General features: G+C 41.2%; 2 protein-coding genes across 2 annotated transcripts in view; one reads left to right on the top strand and one right to left on the bottom strand.

The window, feature by feature from the left end:
- The window catches only part of WIPF3 (WAS/WASL interacting protein family member 3), a 34790-nt gene extending 19244 nt beyond the window's left edge, over positions 1–15546 (top strand). Inside the window, 11 exon segments of the mRNA XM_029961962.1 lie at positions 8211–8343; positions 8965–9093; positions 10572–10750; positions 10753–10902; positions 10905–10965; positions 11001–11053; positions 11056–11139; positions 11142–11343; positions 12899–13045; positions 13725–13826; positions 14762–15546. Of these exon segments, the coding sequence (XP_029817822.1) occupies positions 8211–8343; positions 8965–9093; positions 10572–10750; positions 10753–10902; positions 10905–10965; positions 11001–11053; positions 11056–11139; positions 11142–11343; positions 12899–13045; positions 13725–13826; positions 14762–14802 (1281 nt within the window). The 3' untranslated portion in view covers positions 14803–15546.
- A 4325-nt stretch (positions 15547–19871) lies between these two features.
- Positions 19872–26451, bottom strand: part of SCRN1 (secernin 1) — a 37657-nt gene continuing 31077 nt past the window's right edge. The window contains exons 6-9 of the mRNA XM_018075839.2: positions 24842–25007; positions 22732–22912; positions 20429–20588; positions 19872–20184 (exon numbers count right to left, since the gene is read on the bottom strand). Of these exons, the coding sequence (XP_017931328.1) occupies positions 20430–20588; positions 22732–22912; positions 24842–25007 (506 nt within the window). The 3' untranslated portion in view covers positions 19872–20184; position 20429. The remainder of the gene's footprint in view (positions 20185–20428; positions 20589–22731; positions 22913–24841; positions 25008–26451) is intronic.

The following is a 26451-nucleotide window of genomic DNA, read 5'->3' as shown; positions in this document are numbered from 1 at the left end:
TTGATTACTGGTAGTCTTTGAAATGGGCACTAGGAATATAGATGTGAAAGAAAGTAACTCCTGCTATGCTATTTTTTTATGTTCTGTTCCCTGCCATCGTGTGTGCTGGTAACTTCAAGCAGGTAGATGCAAATGCAGAGCAGGCACCAGGCTCTGCTAATACTGAAACGCCTCTTTATTTGGGACTAATGCCAGGACTAGGCGGTGGCTGTAACACTGGGAAGAGATCTGTAACAACTTTTGCACAGTACTTCCCTTGCTAGAAGTTGAGCAACAAGGTCTGTGTAGACACAGCCTATCTAAGTACACACATTGCTCGATGACCTTTTCAACCCAGCAGGTTCAGATTGCAGAACTTTGGGCGATGGTGGCCAAGATCATGGTTAATCAGTATTGAGCTGGGTGTAGATGGAATTGTCAAATGCTACTCCTGTCATTCTCTTGAAACAATGATTTCATTAGCTGCCAGGAAGCTATTTGGCAGGTCCCCTCTTGTGGATTCTCTCAGAAAAGTTGGCTGGAGAGTGACCCCTCACCTGGGAAGCATTTGAAGCTCAGCTTGCTAGGAGACTGAGAGATTGCCGTGTTTAACCAGGTAGACCAAGTGCCAAGAATTAATTAGTTTCATCCTATGCTATGCAGCAGAAACACAAGAAGAGGCTCTGATCTTGAGATTGACTGTGCAGGTGGAATCTTGCACTATGGCAAAGTTTTCCATAATTAAAGACCTTTAAGTCACAGGTCAGGGCTCCCTTGTGAATAGAACCAAAACTCGCACGTACCAATCTCACAAGCTTCTTTAGAAACAAACAGTTTAAAACATTTAAAATAAAAGAAGTCATCTGCTTTGTTGTTGAGTCTTGTTGGATTTTCCTTAAGGTGGAAGGGAGGGATTGTTTTGATTATTTTATTTTGCATTTGACAGTGCATGAATGAAACTACACCTGATGCATATGTAACATAAATGCAAGAAGGATGATAATGCTGGAAACTGTTTTATTATTTTATAAGCTACTTATTTTTGTTGCTATTGCTTTTCTTGGCACATTCCTCATGGAGACTTTAGCTGCTGGTTTGAGAATTCTTTGTAGAAGTACCACTCTTGCCTGCTGGGCAAACTGCTTCTGCTGCAAATATAAAATCAGGAATTCTTGGCATAATTCTAATATAGTAATAGTGGATTGATCTTGGGAAAACAAGTTCTTCTGGGGTTTCAGATTTCATTGTTGCCGTGGAATTTTGGTGCTGAAAAATCTCCAGAGCAGTTAATTAGGGGTGAGATAAGAAAGGGTTTATTTTGCCAAGGCGCGCATGCCGTGCCTGAGATATTACATTTTATAACACCATCCATCCAATCCCAGATGTGTCCACCCTGTGGCCTTTACTCTGGTCCGCCCCAGGTCCACCCCCTGAAAATGGGTCTGGGGTGCATTTTGGGACCCCCTGTTCATCCCACCTTCCTCTTCATCAGAGCACAAAGGGTACATAGTTACCTAATTCTTGAGCATATTCTGTGGTTTAGGCCCTGATATGCTGTTCTGCCAACAATCTAGGCCTTGCCTTGACAAAAGACTAAACATTTCTGCTATATTCAGGGGTAGGATTGATATAGGGAGCATAGAATGGGGTAAGAGGGTTAAGGAATGTGTAAACAAGGGTGCTAGAGAGAAAGGGAAAGGGACAAGGGACAAAGGAGGGGGGGTTGCTGCTTTTAAAATCTACTTATAAAACTTATAAGGCTTACCAATATTAGAAAAATAAAAAAAACATTAGGGGCTTAAGGCATCATCATGTTGAGCTAAAAATGCATAGATGACTTTTATGATCCTGTGCTTTGTCAAGGAAGACATGCTGGTCAGCTTCCATGTTTTACTTTGTTCCAAAACAACATCATTCTTTCAATATAAAGTTATGACATTGTAGTTTGTTAGAATGTTCTGGAACCTTACTGTCAATATTATTTTGTTTCTGCTAGTTCTGGTTTTGAGAAGGATGAAGTCTTTTAAGGGCTAAATTTATTTAAATACATTAGTCCTGATGGTTACAGAGATCTCCTTATGGAACACTTGTGGTCAGCAGCTCCTGGCTAAGTGGAAGGAAGTTATGGAGTAAGTCGATCACAAGCAGGTCTTCCCTGTTCTGAGTCCATTCTTTTTCATCATCAGTGTTCCCTGAAGGGTATTTTAGCAGATTGTTGTCCCTCGAGGCCCCTTACTCAAGGTCTGTGCCCTTCAAGACTGTTGTGACCACCAACCCCAAGCCTGGCTTTCCTTCAAAGGAATAGGAGCTTTGTGGCTGGATGGGGGGACCCAGTCATAATCTCTCCCTTTATGTTCTTCTACTTGGAGAATCTTGTGGTGCCATATGGGCAGTGAGAACACTCATCATCTTTCCTCAGATGATTTACCAACTCCAAACAAGTTGTGTTTTCCTCTCAATATTCTCAGCCATCTCTGACATGACGCACATAGCCTTACACAGCTTGCTTCACCTTATTTGTCCTCTTTCCTGAAAATCTGTATTTGTCTACACCAGAATTTCAGTTATTGTTAATATAGGGATAATAGTTGGGGGATTTTGTTATGTTTCCAGTGGCCCATGCTCTTCCTTGATGCTTTGTAGGTCCCTGATTTAAGGTTTAAATGTTTTAGTTGTCTCTTACTATTGATGCACAGTTTCTTTGGCCAGACTTGGCACTATCACATTACTGACTACATTGCCTATGCAGCTATTGCTGGTTTTGCCCTGTCTGCTGTTTTACATGCTCGTTTTAATTGTCCATTGCCATATTTGTAGACTTTTTCTTTTGCATTTCTTAGTTTAAGTTGGGTCTCTGAATTGTGTCAGATTGGATGCCAAAGAAGGCTAGAACTGGCCCAAGAACTCCTGTTTTCGTGAATATGTGCTCTCTGTTACCAAATATTCCTCATCCTAGAGCTTTCTGCTCATCCTTTATCTTGCTGCACTATCTTTGCCTTCCTTAAAAGCCAAACCTGAGGTGTTGCATGCTGCGTTGGTGAAGATCACTTGCCTCAGACCATGCCTGTGCAGGTTTGGCTGAGGATGGGAGAGAAAAATAAGAAAGCAAAGGTTTGTTAAGGGGTGTCCTCAAACTCTTCTATTACTAAAATATGTGCTGCTTATGCCTTCTACCAGTATCTGTGCTTGATCTCTGCATTGAATTTTTTTATTGTTGTCATGTAGGGGAGAAAAACTGGAGAAAGGAAGGGTGATTGCCATGAGATTCATAGGAATAATTAAAATCATCAGCAAAAGAGAGAGCTCTCTTTCTGCCCATAATAAAATACTGATGTCAAATTGATAGGTTTTTAATTTTTTCATTATATGTCTCATCAAATAGATAGTTAGGGATAAGCTAAATGTATTTTGACTTATTTTGTTTTAGTTTTTCTTATCTAGTTCACATAAAAAAATAAATTATTAGCAGTATAAATATTCAGTATTATTCAGTTCTCTGAGTAAAAGAGTATGTAATGCCTTTGGATGGAATCATGCTTTATTTTCTTATTTATGGCTCCTCCTATGTTAGAGCTAGAGTACTGGATCCTCTTCTCCCATCAGCTTATAGGATTATTCTGAAACAAAGACCCATATTTCCTTGGCTATTGGATTGTCCAGAAGGCTAGAGGTACATTTTTGCTGCAGTTATCATGTTTATGAAGATCTACACTGCCTTAAAGTGTTCTACAAATTCATTAAAGATCATATTTAAAAATCAGAGTAAATAAAACTCATTTGGGACAGCGTAGGTATCCATTGCAATCTGAACTACCTGCCCAGACTCCAGAGCATTTCCCCTTTACTGTGTGCAGAGGTACTCTTTAAAATCTGAAGACAATACTTAGTGCTAGTATAATTTTTTTCAAATGGCTGGTGTCTCCTGCATTTACAGCATTTTAGTATCTGAGCACATATACCTTTTGAATATTTTAAGGATATTTTTGAATATCATAGGAGCCCAAAGGGTAGGTCAGTGCTCCCATCTGTCTTGCAAGATGCAAAGTGACATTCTGAATGTGACAAAAATATCACAGCAGAGTGTACCTAGAAATGGAGCTCATTGCCATGGATTTCAGTCAATTTTCTTTAAAAAAGTCTCTCAGTTCTTAATTTGTCTGATACAACCCAATTTAGGGTGTTAAGACTGATTATTCAGGGGCAAACCTTGAGTGGTCCATACAGTGTAAAAATACAGAGTTGTTTTCTTAAACAAAGTGATCCATTTTCACAGAACTCCTAACTGGAAGAAGCTGTTACAAACCACTGGCTGGGGTGATTCCCACCCCTCCACCCCCACTGCAGGGTACTGCATGTCAGCAACACCCGTACAGGGCCCAGCGGCTTGTGCTTCACAAAAAGCATTTCTGCCAGAGAGGATCCAGCCTTGATCTGAAAATCGGGAGATCTATATTCTGCTGCCATTTGCAGCTTGTCTGGTTGCATCTTGCATTAATTCACCAAATACCTGCCTCTTCTGACTGAGTCCTCACCACCATCTCCCTGTACAAGTTGTGTTGTGCAGACGGACCACTCCTCAAATAGACTTCAGGGCTGATAAAATCGGAGCTGCTGCCTCCAGGGTTTTGAATACTGCTTTAGCTCTTTCTTGTGCATCTCCAGGATTTCACAATGTAATTTTAAAGATCTGTAGATCAGAACTGAACTTTCAATTCCATTTTTGCTCATGCTGCTTTTTCTGAAAGGACGAGATATATTGGAGGAGTGCGTTACCCCTCCTTGCCACACTTGCTCAAGCAGGCTCACTGCTGGAGCCTCCTGCCAGGTTCAGGCTTGTGGCACTCTGGATGGAGGCTTTCATTTCAGAGATGTGGCTAGAACCTGTCATCCAGGGTTTTTTCAGTTTTACATTTGACATTTGTATATTGTGTTACTGTGCAACTTCTTTTTTATTTCTTTTCTTCCCCACCTGTCCTGCTCACGCCATCCCAGCAGTGGAGGAGCATTTTTTGGTTTGTTGTTCCTTTCAAATGGCCCCAAGCTGGAGTGATTTGGATTTCTCTGTATAATCGTGCTGTCCTGATTCATATCTCTGCCAGTCTAAGTTATCTGCTCCAAATTTTGAAATGTGTATTTCCATCATTGGAATGATGGAAAAACCATTGGGATTTACACTCTGAAACATCACTCTAAATATTGTGATTTGATGCTATTTTCCTGTTTGCAGGTACTTTGGAGACCTGACAGATAGCCTAAGCATTGATCCTATACTTTACTGAATGGCATAGCTGAGTGTGTAAGTTAGGCCACTGAAGACAAAACGTAGTGGAGTTGGGTGAGATGAAAAGGAAGTAGTTCTCTTATGTTCAGGCAATTTACATGCGTGGTTTGTTCAGTTCTGTTTCTAAGTACGTATCGAACATGACGTTCTTTATGTCTGAAATAGTAGCAGAATAACCTAGTGGTTGCTAAGGTAATGAGAACCCACCGTTCCCTTACCAATTCATGTAAGTAAAGTATGGAATTTAATTTCACTCTGTGTTACCTGAGGCAGCTCTGGCATCTGATAAAAAAATGATCTTCACATTCTTATCCTCTTCCTTTCTGACTTTCATTGAAATACTGAGATGTTTCTCTTTTTGTAAATAAATGAGGCTGCCCTGCAGATGGTGGGGTAGAAAGTAGACTAAGAATTACATCTTTTGTCTTACAGCTGTTTTTACTCTCAAAGTATATTTGTCTTCCTGCTGAAACACTTCTATTGCTTGTGATAGGGACTGAAGATTTGACTGCCATAAAAGTTCTTCTTTCTGTTTTTCTCCTGATGAAGAACTTACATGTTTATTGTCTGTTCTGGTGCTGTGGATTGAAAGCACAGCATGAGCATGAATCTTAGATTTATTTCTTCATCAAAGGAAGGAAGGTTCCTTTCTGATTGTGTATCAAAAGCAATATGGTAAAAACAGAAATTTGCAAACACAGGACACCAGTAGTTGAATGACTGAGATGCTTACCTGATGAAACGATTTTTGACAAAGATTGTCACTGCCTTGGGAGTGCAGGCAGCAAACAAGAAATCTGAAGGGGCTCTGACCAGTGTGCAGCCAGGCAATGCTGCACCCCAGGCCACCTTGACTTTGTAATGGAAAAAGAGAATCTGTATTGAGCTACTCAATCACCTGAGTCCACCAGGCTGGCCTTGCAAGATTCTATCTCTTACCTTCATGAAGAGCAAGAAGAAACAGCTGAGGCATAGGATGGAGTTATGCTTGGAGTAAGGGGATCTATTGTAAGAGAAAGGCAGCTTGTTATGCTGCATTATGCACCAGCAGAATAGTATTCCTGCTTTTTTATGCTACAAATTGTGAAACAATGTATGTCTTAACCATGTCAAATTGATACCAAGTCATGGGTCACTTGCAAATGTAAATTGCCACAAGTGGGCTATTTTAGCCTAGTAACTGTTTGGATATCAAGACTTTATATTCCAATAGTCTGTTTACTCAGAGAAGTGGATCAGGGAGGTGGAGTGGACAGCTGGCATAATATATGGACACTTGAACTTGGAAACGAAAAGACAGCTGCTGGATCTAATTTTAAACATAGGTCTTGGTCAGATCGCTCTAGATCCTGCTTGTCCTGCTGCAGCAAAGTCATTAATGGTAGTAGAGAGGCGTGAAGTTGAAGATACTGATAAAGAACTTTTGTGAGGAAGGGAATCACCCTTGTTCCAGTTATGGTATTTCCATTTTTCACAGTAAGTATTGTTAGCTTCCAGAGAATGGGAGTGGAAATGGTTTCTGGCTGGTACATGGTCTAATGCTGTTGACACGGGCAGCTTTTCTGGGGTGTCTTAATGGGCAGTGGGACTCGCTGTCCTGAAAGTACAAGGGCAGTCAGCGCTGTTTCAAACGAGGAAACTATGTAACAGAGTGGGGATTTTCCTAATATTTTAAAATAACACATAGTTACATGTCAGTCAGATTATAATTCCGAGTTTTTACATCACGGCTCGGGAATGCGGCGGCGTTAGCGGCGGTCTGCAGCTCCATCTAGAGGGGCGCGGCAAATCCTCCTTCCTCGGGTTTGGATTCGGTTGGGGATTTTTTTTTTTTGTTTTGGTTTTTTGGTTTGTTTTTTTTTTTTTTTTTTTTTTTTTTTTTTTTAGCAAGTACAAAAAATAACCACGATCAATATCGTACCGATAGAATACTTCATTTGGGATTAGCCAGTTCATTAATTCAGCAGCTGGTTAAGTGTTTTTGAGTTTCTGTTTTGCTTTCAGAATGCCGTTACCAAGCTGGGGGGTTTTTTATTTGTTTGTTTTAAAGTGTGTTAGTATTGTTCTGCTTTATTAGGACTATGATGCTTAAATTAAGGGCTATGGAAACATTTCTGGTATTCACCCTCTTTAGGAAGTTAGCTAACCTCTGGGAAATTTGGAACCAAGCAGCGTATCACTCGTCTGAGGTGAAGATTCCCCTCTGCTAGACCACTCTGTCAACCACAATAGGTTTAGAAGTAACAGCTTTGCTGGTTAATATCTACTTCAAGAAAGTGAAACGTCCAAATTTTTTAAATATCCGATTTCCTTTTTAGTAACAGGAAACTTGATGAAATAAGAATAAAGAATAAACATAATTTCTGGTTTTATTACAAAACTTTAAACTGCAACTTGAATTTACATCTGTGGAGCTTGGTTAGGGCAGAAAATATAATTATATTTTTCTAAAGGCAGTCTAAGATGGTGTGAATCTCCAATACAGAGAGACAGTCTAAATTAATTAATGATCACATTCAAATATAAAAGCAGTATGCATTTATCTGTCTTTTTTCCTAAGGCTATCTTAAGTGGATAAAATATATTTATTCTAATGTGGCATATAAAATCTGTTTAAACCATTGTAAATAGCAAGAAAAGAGCTGAGAGCTGGAGTTGTAGGACAGAGGCCATAAATGGCCAAGTAGGAGGTCATATTTCATTTAAGTGAGGCCCCTAATATCAACATTATTAGCCCAGCTAGTATTAGATTTGTGTTATATTTAAACCTTCAGCTTTTCTGCCTCCTGCACAAGTGAATGCTGTTCTCGTTGATTGAACTCAAAGGCTTTGAAGTGCCAGCTGCCAAGAGTGGTTTATTTCGGATCTTCTATCCCATGGTTGCCTATGTATCCTTTCTAAGCGTGAATTTTTGTCTGCACCTCCTATTTAATGCTCTTACTGTCAACAGGCTAGTTCAGAAGTACCGAAATTGCGGAAGGAAGATCAGAAAGCACGAAACGCACTCTTGGCTGATATCCAGCAGGGAACTCGCTTAAGAAAAGTGACTCAAATCAACGATCGCAGTGCACCACAGATTGAAAGTAAGTGTGTGCTCCTCAGCAAGGCCTGAGTGAGCTTCGCTGAAGCCTCAGGTGTGGGTGGAGATCAGCTGGAGAGTTTCACACGGAAGGTTTGAAGTTCAGCAAAGGTCTGTATCTTCATATGGCTTTAGGATGCAGAGAGGGGACACTGTCTAAGCTTGCATCCTGCTCTGAGATCAGAAAGTATTAACATTTCATGATAAGTCTGTAGCTGGATATCTCCTTAACAGGCATTCCTTGTCAAAAAAAATAAAAAATCATGAATGATTAAATCCTTGAGAGTTTCTCAATAAAAAAATTAAGCAAGAATTGTTGGCTCTTGCAGAAAAATTGTTCCTTACTAGATTAAAAGAACAAAAAATGCCAAAAAATCTTGGAAACATAAATTTAATGTTAGGCCTAACACGTCTTCTTCTTCTTGGTGTCATGATTAATGTGAGATTAAAGAGCACCAGAGGGTGCTGTGCTCCAAATTACAGGTCCAAGAGTGATGGCAGTTACTGTAGTAACAGTGGAGGGAAAAGTCTGGCCTTGGCCGTTTGTTGGTGCCAAGCCTTAGCAGTCTTAGGGTAAGGATGAAATGATTTTCTGATATACCCTGTGTTTTGGTTCTTTTAACAGAACCCAAAGGAGCTAACAGAGATGGAGTTAATCCAGTTGTCAATAAAGGTGGCTCTCAGCAGCCTCTGGGAGGTTTATTTGCTGGTGGCTTTCCTGTTCTCAGACCAGCAGGCCAGAGGGACATGACAGGTAAGGACTTTATTTGTATGAAAGCATAGCTGAGGGGAGCAGTGATTTGGGATAAAAACACTTTAGTTAGCTTTAGTGATTGATTTTTATTGGGGTTTTTTTCTGAATCTTTAGTTCATCATGTGACCACGGAGGGCTCAATTAGTAACGTGCTTGAAGCCATCTTTCTAGATCTCAGGTGCCTTATTTGTTAAAGTGTAAATAAAAGGCTTTTTCCACACTGGGTAGGAAAGAGATTGAATAGATGTCTTTAACCGAGCTTTTTACATTATTTTAATGAAAACTTCTAATTGTACCTCAGAGTGTTGAAATCTGAGCTTATCATTTCAGCACAAATTGCAAAGTCATATTTCCTTCCCTCTATTAGCACATATTTCTGTGGTATTACAGTCTTGGTTGTTACTTTAAAGATTCGTATTATAGATTTTTGCCCTCTGGACTTTACAAAGTATAGTTTTGATCCAGCAAGGTTATTTATTGACCTGAAAAAGTGTTTTGTTGCTTCACAATGACAGGAGGAAGGCAAATGTGGGAGCCCTACTGTTCCTTTCCCCTCAAGAAGTGCCAGCATCAATGAAGGGTGACTGTTAGAGTCACAGTGATGACCTCTGGTGCTGTTGGGCAGCTGGTGCCTGATCAGGCAGCACAGAGCAAAGCAGGCTTTTGCAGGGAAAGACTTTGGTTCTGCCTGCAAGGTTTTTTCTCCTGGAAGGCAAGCCCAAGATGCACAGCACTGCATGTGATAGGGCTTCCTCACAAAGCTTCAGCTGCAGCAGCTACTTTGAGTTGTTTTTAAAATTGTGGCCATGCCTATCAAACTATGTGAGTATAGAATGAGATGCCTTTTTTGACATCTTGCTTTGTGATAAATCCTTGACATTTACACAGGAAAATACATTTTGTAGAGTCGACAGTCTTTGGGCATTTGCTGTTGAAAATATTTGAACCCGTGCCTCCTGGAAAGTCTTTGAGGTATTGCTTTTAAGAGCTTGGCTTTTGTTCATGGAGTTGAGATTTATGTAAAGTTTATGTGAATTTTTTAATCCTAAGCAATCGCTTAATTTCAAGGATGCAATATGATGTGTGTCAAACTACCTTTTCACCAGGACTCAGCAATGCTCAGCTGGCTGTACTAGACAGATGAGGCTGGTGTGAAGGACCCCAGATCTCTGCAGAGAAGCCCCTTTTCCTTAAACTGCTTCATTTTGCAGAAACTGAAGAAGAGGGAGGGGGCTAGGGTGTCTCAGCAGTTCGTCATATAACTAAGCAGAATCCCTTGTGCCCATGGGAGTACTTCACATCCTAAGTCCCATTGCACCATGGGCAACCTGTTGGATACGAGATGTTTTGGAAGAATTAGTTTAACCCCTCAGGGTATCCACCGGGGAGGGGAAGACGAAGACCTTGCTCTTTGCGCTGTTTTGTCTGACGAGCGGGAACGCGGTCCTGCAGGATAACGCGTGACATTCTGTTTTCAGCAGGGAGGCCTGGGCAGGTTTCCGGAGTCCGAGCAGCGGCCCCCAAACACTCCGCCCCAGCGAACAGCGGCGCTGCCAAGCCGAGCAGTAACCCCTCGCACCCAGCCGAAGGTCCAAGGGCAGCTGTGCCACCAGAGCCTCCCAGCACCTCCGGAGCGGAGCGGAGCCGGCCCCGGGCGGCCCAGCCTGCCCGCCCCCCCCTCCACCGCCTCCCGCTTCCAGCAAACCTACCCTCACTTTCCCTCCTCCTCCCCCTCTCCCTCCTCCGGCCGATCGCCCTCCAAGGGGGTGACGCCCGGGCGCGACCCCTCTCGCCCCCGCTCCCTCCTCCCCGCTGACAAACCCGCCAAGTCTCCAGCAGGCGCTTCACACCCGCCCCAACCGCCCCCTCCTCTCCTCCTCCTCCTCCTCCCCCTCCCCTGCCCCTCGTCCCCCCCTGCGGGCTGCCGGCCAGGGACTGCCGATGTTCCCCTGCGGCTTACCGCCCCCTCCAGCCGAAGGGAGGGACTGTCCCCCTCCCACGCCGCCTCCCCCCCCTCCGCCGCCGCCCCACGCCACGCCACGGTCCCAGCGAACAGGCTCTCCTTTCCCCCCTCCCCAGCCTTTAGCGGTGCTGACGTGCCCCCTCCGCTGCCCCCCAAGTCTCCCCACTTGCTGTCACAGTTCCATAAGCCAAGCAACATCCAGTCGCTGCCGCTCCCACCCACCCCCGGCCACCCTCAGCCCGCAGCCGGGACAGAGACCAGGAAAAAGAGACCCGGCCGAGGCGCAGGTGAGAGCAGAACATCGGGAGGAGGGAGGCTTTTTGCTCCCTTTGGCAAAACTGAGAGAAATCATAGAATGGTTCGGGTTGGAAAGGGACCTTGAGGATGATCTAGTCCTTCAAGGTCCCCTTCCAACCCAAACCATTCTATTGCACTGGTGACTGGATGGCTTGGTGGGGTGGGAGTGAAGAGCACTCATGGGAGGAATACCTGTAGGTTACACGGCATGTCATGAACACCCAAAACAGCAGGCTTTTTGAGCTGTCAGGTTGTTCTTAGCACTGGGCACACACATCTTATAATTCAGTGTGCAATTCTTGGAAGTGACATACTGATCCGGAGTTTTACGACCACTGAGTTGCTTCTTGCTTTTCGTGTGTCTCCAGCTGCACGAGTGGTATCCTGACAAGCTCAGGTAGGGCAGCAGAGTACACACCATGGTGTGTGCCAGGATGGCTGCTGCCTGTGTGTCAGCTAACCCAGGACATTCCTCTACAGCTGTACCCATGCAGGAGCAATATTGGCAACGGCTGGGAAGATTCATAAGAGATAATTAAACAAATATGGGGCAGCTACAGCCATAGATGAGCAAAAGCAAATCAGGATGCAGCTCTGCTGTTCAGCAAACAGGAACAGCCAGAAAAGGGCCAAAGGTTTCTCTGACTACTTGGGAACTGGGGTATTAGCCAGTGTTTCCTTGAGCGGATGGTAGAAGGAACTTTTATCGTATTTCTCTGATCATGAAAATGATAAAAAAGATGAGCCTAGATCTGTGTGGGTTTGAGAAATGGAGACAGCTACTTAATAAGGAACATTTGAAGAGAATGTTCTGTACCCTCTATTTTAGCAGCCACATGTCAGAAGAAAGATTACTGGTTCCATTGAAAGCCATGGGAAAGGCCGTGTAAGTAGAGCAGATGAGGTGCTCCATGATGGTGATTAATGCTGCTCAGAACTGCCTGATGAACTGTTACTTCATCAAGACACCCATTTCTCATGGTGGTTCAACTTTTGCAGTTTCCATAAAATTGTCCTGCCTTTCCCTTGCTTATCTAGAAGGAGGAGCAGTTTTGAGAGGCCTTGGGCTCCCTCCCTCTTACACAATTCTGGTTGTAGGTTGACTCGATGTAAACTTCGACAGCACGTGCAACTCCTCAGTGAAATGCACAAGCCTAATGGTAATTCCACTGCATAAGTGCCAAAGTGTCAGGAAATTATTTTCTTTTAGACATACCATCTAGTTTGGTTGTTTTGTTAATTTTCTTTTCTTAAAGAAACTGCTTGTTCTTATGTCCCTTCCAGACTGGGACAAAACCACACTTCAGAATGTCACACTTTCCCTAGAACTAGAAATGGAAAGCCCGAGCCAACTCCAGTATTGACTTAAATTTAATACTTAATGCTATAAATCCATTTGCAGGCTTGACAAACAGCAGCCATGAAGCTGGGTGTGTTCGCCCCAAATATTGCATTCCTTCTATACTCCCTCCATTTTTTGCAAAGTTTACTGTCAGGTGTAGGTCATGATGATGTTTATGTGCTGGTTTCCTGCTTCTTTTTAAGGAACCGGTGCTGGGAAGCTGGTCACACCTCCACAACCACCAGCAAGATCTCCAACAACTGAACTTACAAGCAAGTCTGGAGTCTCAGCCTGGGCTACAGCTCATGACCCCTACCCACCACTCAAAAATGGAAATATGCACATCATTGGTAATGTCATCTAAATTAGATCTCTTAGCCTTAGTTAATAATTTTAGTACAAAGGCCTGTGTGTGTCTCACACCTCAAAAGCTCACTTGAGACTTTCTCCTAGCAATAGCAGGGTTGTGTAATAGAAACATTTTTGTACAACCTTATACAATGATAAAAAATTAAGGTTTTTTTCACAAAGGGTTTGAATCAGTCAGTAGAAAAGAAAAGCACATATCACCTGCAAAATTATTTAAGAATATGAAAAGTTCCCGCAATGTGCTTATATTACCATTCTTAAAACCGGGTCATGGACCTACAGAACAAAGACCAGTAAGAATTATTTTTGTGGTCTGATGAATTGGCCATTCATTCTTGTTTATAGCTAAGTGGCTTAAAACCCACCAAGGAATACCTCTATTGCAACAATACCGTCAATGCACAAAACTGGAAGAACAAGAAGAAGCTTCACTTCAGTCTTAGCAGCAGGCAGTAATTTCAATAAAGGCAGAAAATTTGGACAGCTCACAGAAGTACTCATCAAGATGGTTTGTATGGAATGAACTACTATCAGTTCCAGGAGAAAACAAGTCAGCATTTTTAATTGAAATTACTTGCAGCAACATTGTTGGATTTGGTGGGGGTTTTTTTAAGTTTCTCTCTAACAGCAACTAATTTTTACTTCCCTGAAATTTCCCAGATGACTTTGAATCTAAATTTACTTTCCATTCTGTGGAAGATTTTCCCCCACCTGATGAATTCAAGCCATTTCAGAAAATATATCCCAGCAAGATAGCTAGAGGTAAGTGTGTAAACATGAAAAGATCTGATAATTATCAAGAGGATTATAAAATGGGGAGGGAAAATAAAGAACAGAACTAGCATTAAAGTAACTGGGCTGCTAGCGTAGGCACAGAGAGAAATGGGATTTGTCACAGTGGCAACAGAGACCAAAGATATAATGAAAAGCACTTAATTAATTACTTTAAAGACTTAGTGGCTAAAAATAAAATGTGGCTGGACAGGCAGCCTCTATTTTTTAGACTGCTGAATTTGCAAAGCCTTTGATGTTAAAAACAGTGATGCCGTAAAACAGACTTGGCCATCTACTGAGTTGGGTGTTTTGTTCATTAACTTGTGAAATCACAAAAAGAAAGTGACTCGGTCCATTTCTTCCATCGTGTGTTTTGATTTAAATCCTATGCATGGTAGTAACAAAGGGACTTAGTACCTGAACCTTGTCAGGAAAGTGATAAATGGCTGAACCTTGCTTTTTACTTCTCCCCCTGTAACTTAGAAACATGGCACCAGGTCACTGTTGTAAGAGCAGAAGTTCATCTATCCAGCTTTGACAGTGGGTAGTTGAAGGTGCCAAAAGATCTCATGCCCATATTCTGCTTTTTATAAAACCCAGTATTCTGTATTATTAGATCAGCTATTTATCTCCAACTTTTAATTAACCTGTTTGTTTGTTTCCGTGCTAAGGTATTTTGCATGACTTGACAGCCTCAGTTAGTCTGAATTGTCTGATGTATGATCTGATCTGATCAAAGACTTGTTACTGAAGGGCTACAGAACATGAGCAATATGTTTATGTCTGTCTGTATATATATATATATCTCACATCAGAGGTAGCAGATAAATGCAGCATCCCTGATGTATAACTGCATCCAAAATACCTATCAAAAAAAAATATATCTTATCTCCTCTGATTAAATCTGTCCTATCTATTTACAGATCCTTCTAAAAATCCTCCATTAAGAACACATGTGAGATGAGAAGAGTCTGCTGATGCTCTCTGGAAGAGTATTAAAAAAGAACATCAAGATAATATATAAAACAGAAGGGGTCCCCATTGCAGTGATAGTGATTGTATTTGAGTCACAAGTACTGCAGTGTAAACATTTCTATGAACTGGAAAAATGGTGTAAATGATACCTTTTTAGCTGGCCTACATACTACAGGAACGTTAGTACAGGCTTTTAAATTATTGTAAATAGGTGGATATTTTTTAAGCAAAGCAGCATAAAATTTAAGTTATTTGTCGTGTTGAAACAATTCTCATTCTTATAATGCTGACAATGTTATCTCAGAATGTTTTGCATTACATGCCTCTATTTCTTTTTTCCCCTTTCATCACAATTTTTAAGTATTTTGGAAATTCTCCAGTTATTATTCAGACATTTTTTCAATGAACTGTCAAACTACTGTACTACCTTTAGTCTCTTTTTATGTTCCTTCGCTTCTATTCTGCCTATCCTCAGATTGCAGCAGGATGTCACTTTCATGAAGGGACAGGTCCACAATCCTTCTCTCATCAAGCATGAAGAGGAGATGACAAGGAGCTGTGGCTGCTGTTGAACCTGTCTCCTACTGATTACAGATCCTTATAGGATAGTGTCTGAAGAAGACCAGCCTGGGTAGGGTGGTCATGGATTTGACAAAGATGACAGAACTTCTCCAGAGTAGAGGAAAAGAAAGTTGCTATATTGTAAGCAAAAAAAAAAAAAAAAAAAAAAAAGGTGTGTGTGAATACATATACCACGATGTATGTATGTAAGGGCACATGTCCTGTCTTTTCCTGCTGGCAAAGTGGATATTTACTGTCACATTTCTGTGAGAGTTTGCCTTTACTCAGCAATTACGAGGCCATTCGATGAGAGGTCCAAACCCCACATTTTAAACAGGCAACTAGAACTACTGTTGTTCACCCGCAGTGAGGATTCATTGTCCAAAACACACCACATGGAAGAAGCAATCCCCACAGTGGTTGTCTTGAAGAAAGTTTTAATATTCAGCTAGGTGTAAGGTCCTTGATGTTCAGATCTGGTCCTAAAATGTCTATTTCTCACAAGAATTACACTTACTCCTGTGCACTTCACTGCATTAGGAGGAGTGGTGCCAGATTGAGGGAGGTGATCCTTCCCCTCTACTCAGCACTGGTAGGCTGCACCTGGAGTGTTGTGTCCAGCTTCTGGGCTCCCCAGTGCAAGGGAGACATGGCCATACTAGTGAGAGTCCTACAAAGGTGATGAAAGGACTGGAGCATCTCTCCTACGAGGAAAGGCTCAGAAAACTGGGGCTGTTCAGCCTAGAAAAGAGAAGGCTCAGAGGGGACCTCTTCAATGTGTATAAATACCTGAAGGGATGGTATAAAGATGGAGCCAAGTGACTTTTCAGTGATGCCCAGTGACAGGACCAGAGGCAAGGGGCACCAGCTGCAACAGAGGCGGCTCTGGCTGAACATCAGGAAACATTTTTTAATTGTGAAGGTGACTGAGCACTGGCACAGGTTGCCCAGTGACATTGTAGAGCCTCACTCCTAAAGATACTCAAAAACTATCTGTACTTGGTCCTGGGCAACTGGCGCTAGCTGACCTGGTAGAGCAAGGAGGCTGGACTGGATGAACTCCAGCCATCCCTTTCAACCTCAAACACTCTGATTCCCCCTTTTACAGCTTTTCTGAGTTCCTACACCTGGGTCACAATAACCCCATGCAGTGCTACAGGCTTGGAGCAGAGTGGCTGGAAAGCTGCCTGGCACAAAAGGACCAGGGGGTGCTCATTGAGAACTGGCTGAACATGAGCCAGCAGTGTGTCCAGGTGCCCAAGAAGGCCAAGAGCATCCTGACTTGAGGCTCAGGGAAGACCTTATTGCTATAACCTGAAAGGAGGCTGTAGTGATGTTGGGGGTCAGTCACATCTCTCAAGTAACAAGCCACAGGACAAGAGGAAATGGCCTCAAGCTGTGCCAGGGAAGGTTTAGATTAGATATTAGGAAAAACTTCAAAGGGTGGTCAGGCATTGGAACAGGCTTCCCAGGGAAGTGGTAGAGTCACCACTTAAATATGTGGAGGTATTTAAAAGATGTGTAGAGGTGGCACTTGGGGACATGGTTTAGTGGTGGACTTGGTAGTGCTGAGTTAACAGTTGAACTCAATGATCTCAAATTTTTTTTCCAACCTAAATGATTCCATGACTCACCAACTTGAGAAAGGACACTGCTGTTCCAGGGTGAGTCTGGTGCCAACAGCAAGGCTATTTACAGTTATGGCAATAATTTATATAATTGCCACCAATTCCCCTCAGTTACAGCTGTAATAATGTTATAGATCACAGGTGATCTTTCCCCATGGTGTTGCCTTTGAACAAAACTATTTGGAAAAGACAAGTAACTGCAGCTTTATATATCTCTGCTTTTCTCTTGTAGCAGCTCAGTTGTGCTGTAACTTTATTTCCACACACATAGGTTCATGGTGTGAGATGGTGTAAGAGTAAAAAGCACTTCACCTGTAGGACTATAAGAAAGCAGCATTAGTCTTTTTCTAGCCTATTATGATACCTTGCTGTACATCATGGGAAAAGAAAAAAAATTGGTGATGCTTTGACCAATACTGTCACTGTCATTATTGTAGTTACTTGATAAATATGCATGAATACAGTAATAAGCAGGGGTCTGCATATACATTGCTTCTCAAACAACTGGAAAAGTTTAATAGTGCTTTAAAGACTATTTTGTTATAGTACTATTAAAGGTGACGTTTTGTTGGTTCTCACTTGTTCTGAAACTTGTGTACTGCTTTGTAAAAAGTAACTTCATAGGGATTTTAAAACTATTTAATGCTAGACTATCTGCCAGAAGATATTTGAAGAAGAAAAAAATTCATTTTTGTTATGCTTCAGGTATTTTAGAAGCAAGCAACATCTTTCAGGGATTAAATTAGAAATCCTGTGCGTATTTGCAAGCACTGGTGAAATGGCATTTCCATATTTGTATCATTCAAGATCCATTGAAGCTTCTGGAGTTGCTGTTACCTGGAGATACAAAGAATCACAACTGGCTGTCACCCTACAGCAACTGTCCCACAAGTCCTATTGAGCCACAGCTGTGCTCAAGACCACTGAAATTGTTAAGACCATGGGGTTGCTCTGGTTTCTAATGATTGCACCCAACTATGTAGCTGTAACACAGTATATGTTTTTTAAAACGCTCTACACTACTGAAGCAAAAGCAATACAGTATTAGAAAATTACTACCTGGATCTCTGTGCTCAAAACAATTTATTAGTTCTGTCATATAAGCACTTCCAAGGACATAAACTCCCACAACAATGTAAGTGCAAATGTCAGTTTCTTCTGTCTTAAAAAAACAGGCAAATAAGATATATTATGTTTTTAGCAGGAACACCTTTCATCTTGCCTCCCTCCCAACTCTCAAACGTCAGAAATCCAAGTTGTGCAAAATAGCTGTGTGAAGTGACCCTCTGACTGGGGCAGTCATTTTATCCCTGTTCTCCCCTTGTTCACAATATCCACCAACAGCTGGATGCAACAACTTACAGAAGCAGAAGCAGCTTTAAAATTCACCATGGTGTGTGTTAAGTGTACTCTGATTAGGAGTATTTTTATTCAAAGTACCCTCTCATTCCAGAAGTGATTCCATGGGAAATCCATTTACTTTACTTACAGGCAGCTGGCAAAAGCACACTTCTCTTTCAGAGGGTTCATCCAGCACAATACCCTCTGAAATGAAGTGTGCTCCTTGTAGTCAGTCCCTATCCTGGCTACGGTAGAGAGCAGCTAAGTTTCAGGGTTTACTTGTGAATTTTCTCCTTCCCTTGTCTCCACTTTCAGAATACCTCGGCACAGGAGTTGGTCCTGTAAAAGAGAGCATGGGAGGAGTGTATTGTGAAAGGGAGATTAGTGGGTAGGACTTAAGAAAAAATATCTTCATGCTTGTTTTCTGTAAGCAAAAAGGCCCAATGTTTTCTTGTCCAATTGCCAGTTGTCATATAAGGCAATATCAAAGTAATGAGTCTGAATAAAACAATTTCATTTAGAAAATCCTGAGAATGCAGTGCACCAATATGGCAATGACTATTTCCCTGATGCACAACTCTTACAGTTTCAAGTTGAGGTGTTGCTGCCTTCTAAGGAGCTTTTGCTTCCTCAATATAGAAGTCCATGGTTCTTCAGCATCCCCTTTCCTGAACAGTGAAGGATTTTAACTCCACGTGCTAACTTCCACTTATTAAAGACATGGACTTGTCTGAACCTGCTGTTTAAACAAAAACCCAAACATCTTCATCAGACACAGGAAGCAGTGTTTACTGATTTAATTCTCAAAGTGTTTCCCTATTTCACTTCCACAAGAAGAAAATACATGAAAAGCAGGTCTGCCTGAAGGACTGTCAGGGCAGGGAAGCATGCTGCAGAACTGCACTTAATGTAAGGAAGCATAACACAGCCATTTCTAAGCCTAACCAGTTGGATTGCCACACCCACCAGTAACTCACTGGTACTGAGTGAATTCATCAGCCATGTATCTCACCACAGAGATGACTAGGAACTGTTCAGCAGTACAAAGGCAGAAAGATGGAGAACAGCCAGGTATTGATCAATGTCCATCCAGCATTCCTTAAAAAAATTCCAAATTTGTAGCTTGCATATAAATTCAACACCTTATTAATTGCATCTTAGGAGCCAATAGATGATGTGTAGACGTCTTGGCATCCAGGTTGGCTCTGCATTTCAGTACTTGGTACTAGCACAGCAGCCAGGTGCCCTAAGCTAAGCGAAGGCAAAACTTAACCTGGGGGACTTGGTTCTGATAATTTGTGCAGGCATTATGTCAGGTGCTGAATTGCTGTAATCAGATATGCCCATTTGAGGCCAGCACAAGGTCGAGAACCAGGACTTACCCTCCTGCCTGCCTGCAAAACCGGGATTTGAACTCCACCATTCTCTGTATGAATTAGCAAGAAGAGAAAAATGCAAGTCAGCTTTGCTGCAAGTCCTGAGCAAAGGAGGGAAAACCAGATTGCTTTCAAAAACGATATCGAAGTTAGCCTGATGAAGTTAATCTTTGCTTTAATTGGTTGCCCAACATACATGTTTAAACATTCTGTACTAAATTAGCCAGCATGCACACAGTAATTGGACCAGTCAGTGACTTTCTCCTTTCACTATATACATACACAAACAGAAACACCACAAGATTGGACAAAGGAAAGCAATTTGTTAACCGGATACAGCTAGCAAGTAACATTTTTTCCTCTAGAAATGTTTTTTCCTGCAAATTCACAAGTGTGAAGACTTTCTTTCAAGGCTTGAAGAACATTGCAGTCTTCCAGTGAAAAGGCTAACAATAGCCACCATAGCTGAAATGAGATAAAATTTGTTGAAAATCCATTCCAAGCAAGAGTGAAATTGAAAAAACAGTTGTCTGCAATGCAGCATAGGGAAAAGGGACATTGGAGATCATTTGAGCAGGTAGAAAGGTGGCTTTGGACCCGATTCTGAACACCCTTAGCTTAACATAAAAGAGGAGGAGATGCAGAATCGGATCCAATATTTCACTGGTACCAAAAACTCAGTATCTAAAGAATTAAAGTGTTTGCTTACTTTATTTGAAGAACTTTAGTTCTGTGTCAACACAGTCATAGAAAAGATCCACTACTTCAGCAGGATCCAGAATCTCTGTCCGAGAAAGGATATCTTCCATTGCTTCTAAACCTTGTTTTTCAAGGTCTAACATAATCCTCATCAGTTTCTGACCTTTATCCTAAAGGCATGAAACAACCAAACTCAATTAACCAGCAAACAGGCTCATTAAAGCATTTTATTGCTCTCTTCTGTTATAGAGATAGTTTCAAATATTTTTAAATATTAGAAAGCCTTTTTAAGTACAAACTATTTCTATTATTGGCTTTTTGGATGCCCAAAGACTAAAAGGAACAGTGCTGAACACTTTGTGCATTAAGAAAAATAACAAAGGAGTTGCTAAGTTGAAAGCAAAGGAGGAAGATGGTGAAAGATGGATAGAGGAAAATGGTACAACTCGTACATATGACAAAGAGGTAAAGCAAATTCTTAAGCCTGTAAGCCCACAAACAGAACTATATGAGAAGTCTAGAAGCCTTAGGAATTGTACAGATGGTGGTATTTATATGTGTATCCCTGAAATCAACACCTGCACGATGATGAATAGATCTGAAATGATGTGTCATGTAACAGTATCAAGACTCCACATCCTGGGGAAGGCTTTGTGTACCATTCTGATGTACTGCTCTCCATGTTTCTAGAAAATTCATGTTTCAAGAAAATTCACTCCTGGAAAAGTTATCATTTCATTTTATCCAGATATTATTTAAACTCTACCTTTTTCTCTTTTTTTAATGGAGAAGTGCTGTTTGTTTTGCTTGCAGCTGTCAAAATTGAATTCCAGGAAAAAAAAGTAATTCTAAATGAGTCATAGTTCTGAGCTTTCCAGGATTTATACCAGCATTTTGTCCAGAAAGAGTAGAGCACCTCAGCTAAGGTTTAGACTCTCAGGTAGGCAGCTTTTTTAGCATGAAGCCTGACTAAAACTACATTTCCTTCTCTGCCACAACTACTGGTGTCATGCTATGGGGACTTTAATAAGTTCACAAGATGCTAAGATGCCTCTTCTAGGTCTTCCCTAAATCAGCATCTTGCCCCAGACAACAAAGCCTCACCCGTACAGGATCTTAACTCCTGAGAAGCTGAGAGTAGATGTTGGCAAGTACCTGGGGAAACTGCCTTTCTTCCCTTTGGATGTAGAACAAAAAAGTACCCTGCATTCTTATGAGAGTCAGCTGCACATTGAGTCAGTGTTACCACAGAGGCCATAGATTTTAAATTACACCAAGGGATTAAAAATGGCATCTCGCCAAAACCGCATTTAAATAAAGTTTGTACTACCAAAGGTAATCATAGTTTCCTTAATCAATCATGGATAAGTATGAATGCTGTTATTATTTTAGCAAGACTGAGCCATGCAAACACATACAGAGGAAAATTGCAGAAAGCAAGTCCTCTGTGGAAGTATAACACAACTATGTGAAGGTCTTCCACAAATTGCCTGAGATACCAACAAAAGCATGACTGGCATGTCCTGGTGATATCTCCCTCTGTTTCACTTTCTCATAACCACTTATCCAGTTTACTGCTGTAGTTGTAATTCCAAATGTCAAAGAAGTTATTGAACTACCTGCCCAATGACATCAAAAGTGGTATCTCAACCAACTGGAAAAGCTATACAGAACGATCCCCTTCCTGCCTTTATTTATTCCAAAATCTATTTCTGTAAGAGATTTTCAACACTCTAGGCTTTAGAATGGAATGTTTTCAGCCCTCAGGTACTTATTGCATGACATTGGAATGTGTTGTTTCTTCTCACATGGCATTTTCAGTTAATTCTTAAAAATTAACAGAAATGCATTAAATTGCAAAACGTGCAAAACTGCAAGACTTGCAAAACTGTCATGTACAAATTATTCCTTCAAGAAAAACATCTTTCCAAACTATGTAGTTCTTAATCCAGCATATAATTTATATTACAACACTTCTGCCATCATCCTAATTTTGATACCATGTTGCACTAGCATCCAGTGTCCTAATCACTAAAAAGACTATATGCACAGTGGGGATTGAACAAGCTAATCAGCTTGTCAGTTTGACTTTTCATTTTGTAAAAATAATGGAGCAGAACAACACTCACTGGATAACAAAAAAAACTATGCAGAATAGTTTGTCCTTCAGAGGGTGTCATTATTCAAGTTAAACTTGCAAGGATTATAAGAATATTCAGAGAATGTTTTTTAGTGAGTGATTTAGATTTAAATTATGGAGTTAAGAATCTACATTTACCTCAATTCTTTAAGTCCAGGTCCCACAGCTCTTACCTGATCATTCTCCAGGAGAGATCGGGCCCATTCATGTGCCTTGTACAATTCATGCCTACGATCAGGTTTCTCCTGGAATCGAGGTATCTTTTTAGCAGGATCATCATTGCCAAAAGAAGGAGACTGTACTTTTGGTACTAATTTTACATCATCAACAAAAATAAAGGGTTTAAATATGGACCTGAAAGAAATGAGAATTACTGCTTGCAGTAATAAGAGAGATTTCACAGATGTTATTGAAATACTTACCAGGCTATTTTAAAACAACACATACAGAACAGCATAGATTATTCATCTACACTAGGCATGGATGAGGTTAGAGAGTTGGTACTGGTGACAAGCAAAATATATCTATGTGCTTTAAAAGAACTAGGTTTGCCAATTATTGTAAACCCTTACCACTCTTTTTTACCTATGGGCTTCCCTCGTGTCCTCCATGCCAGTTCTGCCACTTCTTTAGAAGAGTAGCACTGCTTTTCCTCTCCAACTTCTTAAAAAAAACCTCAACATTCAGCCTCACATCAGTTATCTGTTCATACTGCCATCTCTCCTTCTCATTCCAGATTTAATTTTTATTAAAATCACAAATACACACTTGTGTGGAGCAGGGAAGATTACATATCTTGCTCAGAGGATTTGGCAGCACTTTGGAGTTTTATTTCAAGAGGTGGGGAGAGACATGGGGACCAATATTATGACGCTTCTCAAACAACTTCAACACTGAGTTTGGACCTAAACTCCATATATAGAGAGGGACAGACAACAAAGCCCAACCCATACAGGATCTTAATTCCTGAGAAGCTAAGAGTAGATGTTGGCAAGTGCCTGGGGAAACTGCCTTCCTTCCCTTTGGATATAGAACAAAAAATACCATGCATTCTGCAGTGAAGAACCTGCCAGAAGTGCAAGACTTCTGCAACACAAGATTAATAACCACTGCCTACATACAGTCAGCAGGTTCACTGCTGCTTACCCTTCCATCACTGTCACAAAGCCTTGCTGACTAAGAGTTTATGTGACTCACTAGGTGCATTTAAAATAATGCTTTTTTAATTCATTTAGAGTGTAAAAAAGAACAAGAAAGGAGTCTAAACAAGACTTTTAAGCTAGGATCTCCACATTTAAAGAGACAGAAATCCCACCAAAACAATTTGAAGCCTTATTCATTTTTATCACAAAGGATTTACATCAAGTCAAAGACAAGTTTCGGTAAGCAAGCTCAAACTTCACACCTAATCCTCAGTGTTTGAGTTGCATAATGCAAAGTGAGTGAAAGTCCCTTTGGCATGGATGACTTCCATAGACCTCAGCAGAACCTAATGCTTACTACTGCTCCTCTTACAGGAATGTCTGTAAGCTGTTCAAGGGCACCATTTTCTTCTCTCTATAACCTCTTCACCTCAATGCAAGTGGTAGATCTCCTGAATAATTGCAAGCAGTTTAGTTTAATTTCTGTGAATCCCAGGTGAATACTGTTTAAAGTACAAGATAAATAATTATTTCTTTGATGATCTGACCCATGAGTTCCCTTGTCTCCTCTGCTGCTTTCAGTTAGAGAGGACACTATGTAAACCATCTGGAAATTGTCCCTCCAATAAAAAACATGCTTGGGATACCAGGAACTTACAGATGTTTTGCTGTATTAACATTTTGATGTTATAAGAGGCTACCTAGAATACACAACCCCTCTTTCCTGGTTAAGACACTTTGTTTCAGTCTTGCACCCACCTCTCAAGAGAAGTGACTAAAATGGTCCACAATCTCATCATTTTAACAACCTTCCTACTGGAAAGCAACTACATTGAAATAGTATGTAATTCCTGGGTCCTCCCTAAACTGCATTTACCCTAGAAGTTCTGAATTCAGGCAAAGTTCTAGATCCAGTCATTCAATCCAGTGGATCCATTTAGAATTGCAGCAAGATGCAGTTCAGTAACGCAGGACTGCACACCAAAAACTACTAGTCAGATTGCACACCAAAAACTACTGACTGCATTTCTGGTTAGAATATGCTCTTGAAACATGTTCCCATTTAGGTAGCAGCGTTTGTTTATTATCTTTCAACCCATCATCTGCTCTGCACCCCAGGGACCCAAATGCTGTGGCTTACCTTGAAGGGTCTGGCGTGCCAGTGAAGTAATGAATACAGGGAAAACTAGGGTCCTGAGGCAGAACAGACACTATGCTAGCTGTAGTAAGGAAAGACTCAGAGTCCACACAGACACCACTGTCCTTGTCACGGAGGACATCAATCATAGCTTGTGCAGAAACGTCACCTATATGAGGGGGGGAAAAAATTCCTGAGTGTTCAATGGCTTGGACCCCAGGTAAGGATTTCAGCCTGAATGGGCTTTGGCCTACCATGGCCACTGACGCTTGACATGGGCTTGTCAAAAATCCCAGTTAACAGTTTCTACTTAAACAGTGAACATGCAGAATGAACTTGCCTAGCTAGTAAAAGAGAACAGTAAGGAGAGAACATTAGGCATTACAATTGCTAGGTAGGGAGAAATGTCATTAAAAAGGTATTTTTCAGGAAGCAGGCCATCATGTCCAAAATACTGCTTTAGCAGTAACTATGAACAGACTACTTACATAAAACACCCATTTTCCTCTACCCAAGCCCGGGCAGAATGGGAGCACCCTGATCTCCCACTTCTCATCTATTTACACTATTTCTCACTCAAAATTTTGAAATATCATCCTGCATTCACAGAATGTTACAGCAGCAGACCTAGACAACTGAGATTTTTCTCCAAACCACTATCTACAAGAAACCCCTGTTCTCATTCTATTTCCTGCCCATGTCTTATCACAGTTTCCCCCCCATGGCAACGCCACATTTTCTTGCATTACCCCTTTGGCAGGTAGGGCTTCCTCCCCAGTAACTCCTCAAACCCTGCACTGACTCAGATGCACAGGTGCCTCAATGCACTAGAAGACATGGAATGAATCAGCAGGATCTGCAGCCATAGCCATCTGCCTGTAGGAGCCCTAAGGGTTTTTAATGCTATAATTCAGGTTTAGTAATATCTTTTACCTATAGTCCTTCAGAGTTACTGTGTCTGCCTTAGACACAAAACATGCTACCTGTAATTCTACAGCCTTAGCAGGAATCCTGCATTACAATAAATATCTCACCTCTGCACTCTTCTTGATGTTTGCCAACATGCAAAGATGCCAACAATCTAGTAAATTCACATCTGTAGTAAAGGGCTTTTTAGAAAATGATAATTTGTGCTATTTTTCACACATGAAAGAACAGATATATGTCAGCCATGCTCTGCGGCAGGCTGGTTATTTCAGAGGTATTCTGGCCAGCTGCAGTGAACTGAGGTCAGTAATAAATCTGGGTCTGGAAATAAACCCTTCCTTTGATTGCAGGGAATTGGCACACTGTCAGTCCTAGTAACTTTGTTCAGCTCAAGAATGAAAAAGGGACTTCAGTTTGCAACTGAGTAGCATTGCTCTTCCTTAAACTATGATCTTAATCCTTTCCCAAAAGGCTAAGCTAACCTCCCAAAATGTAGGTTCCACTGAGCTCAGTCTTTCATATGTAAAACCATTTTTTTAATACCGTAATTTTAGTATTAGGTAGGCCACTATAATTAGAGCAAAGCACAAATGCAGCAGCACACCATGCACACCAGAACAACAGTGAAGAAAGATATTTTATAATTGCAGTGCTGTTTTGAAACCTTGAGGGGGACTTCATCCTAA

Source organism: Manacus vitellinus, unplaced genomic scaffold, assembly GCF_001715985.3.
Source record: "Manacus vitellinus isolate BGI_N305 unplaced genomic scaffold, ASM171598v3 scaffold_3_pilon, whole genome shotgun sequence".
NCBI classification, from domain to species: domain Eukaryota; kingdom Metazoa; phylum Chordata; class Aves; order Passeriformes; family Pipridae; genus Manacus; species Manacus vitellinus.
This window is presented reverse-complemented; position numbering and strand designations above follow the sequence as displayed.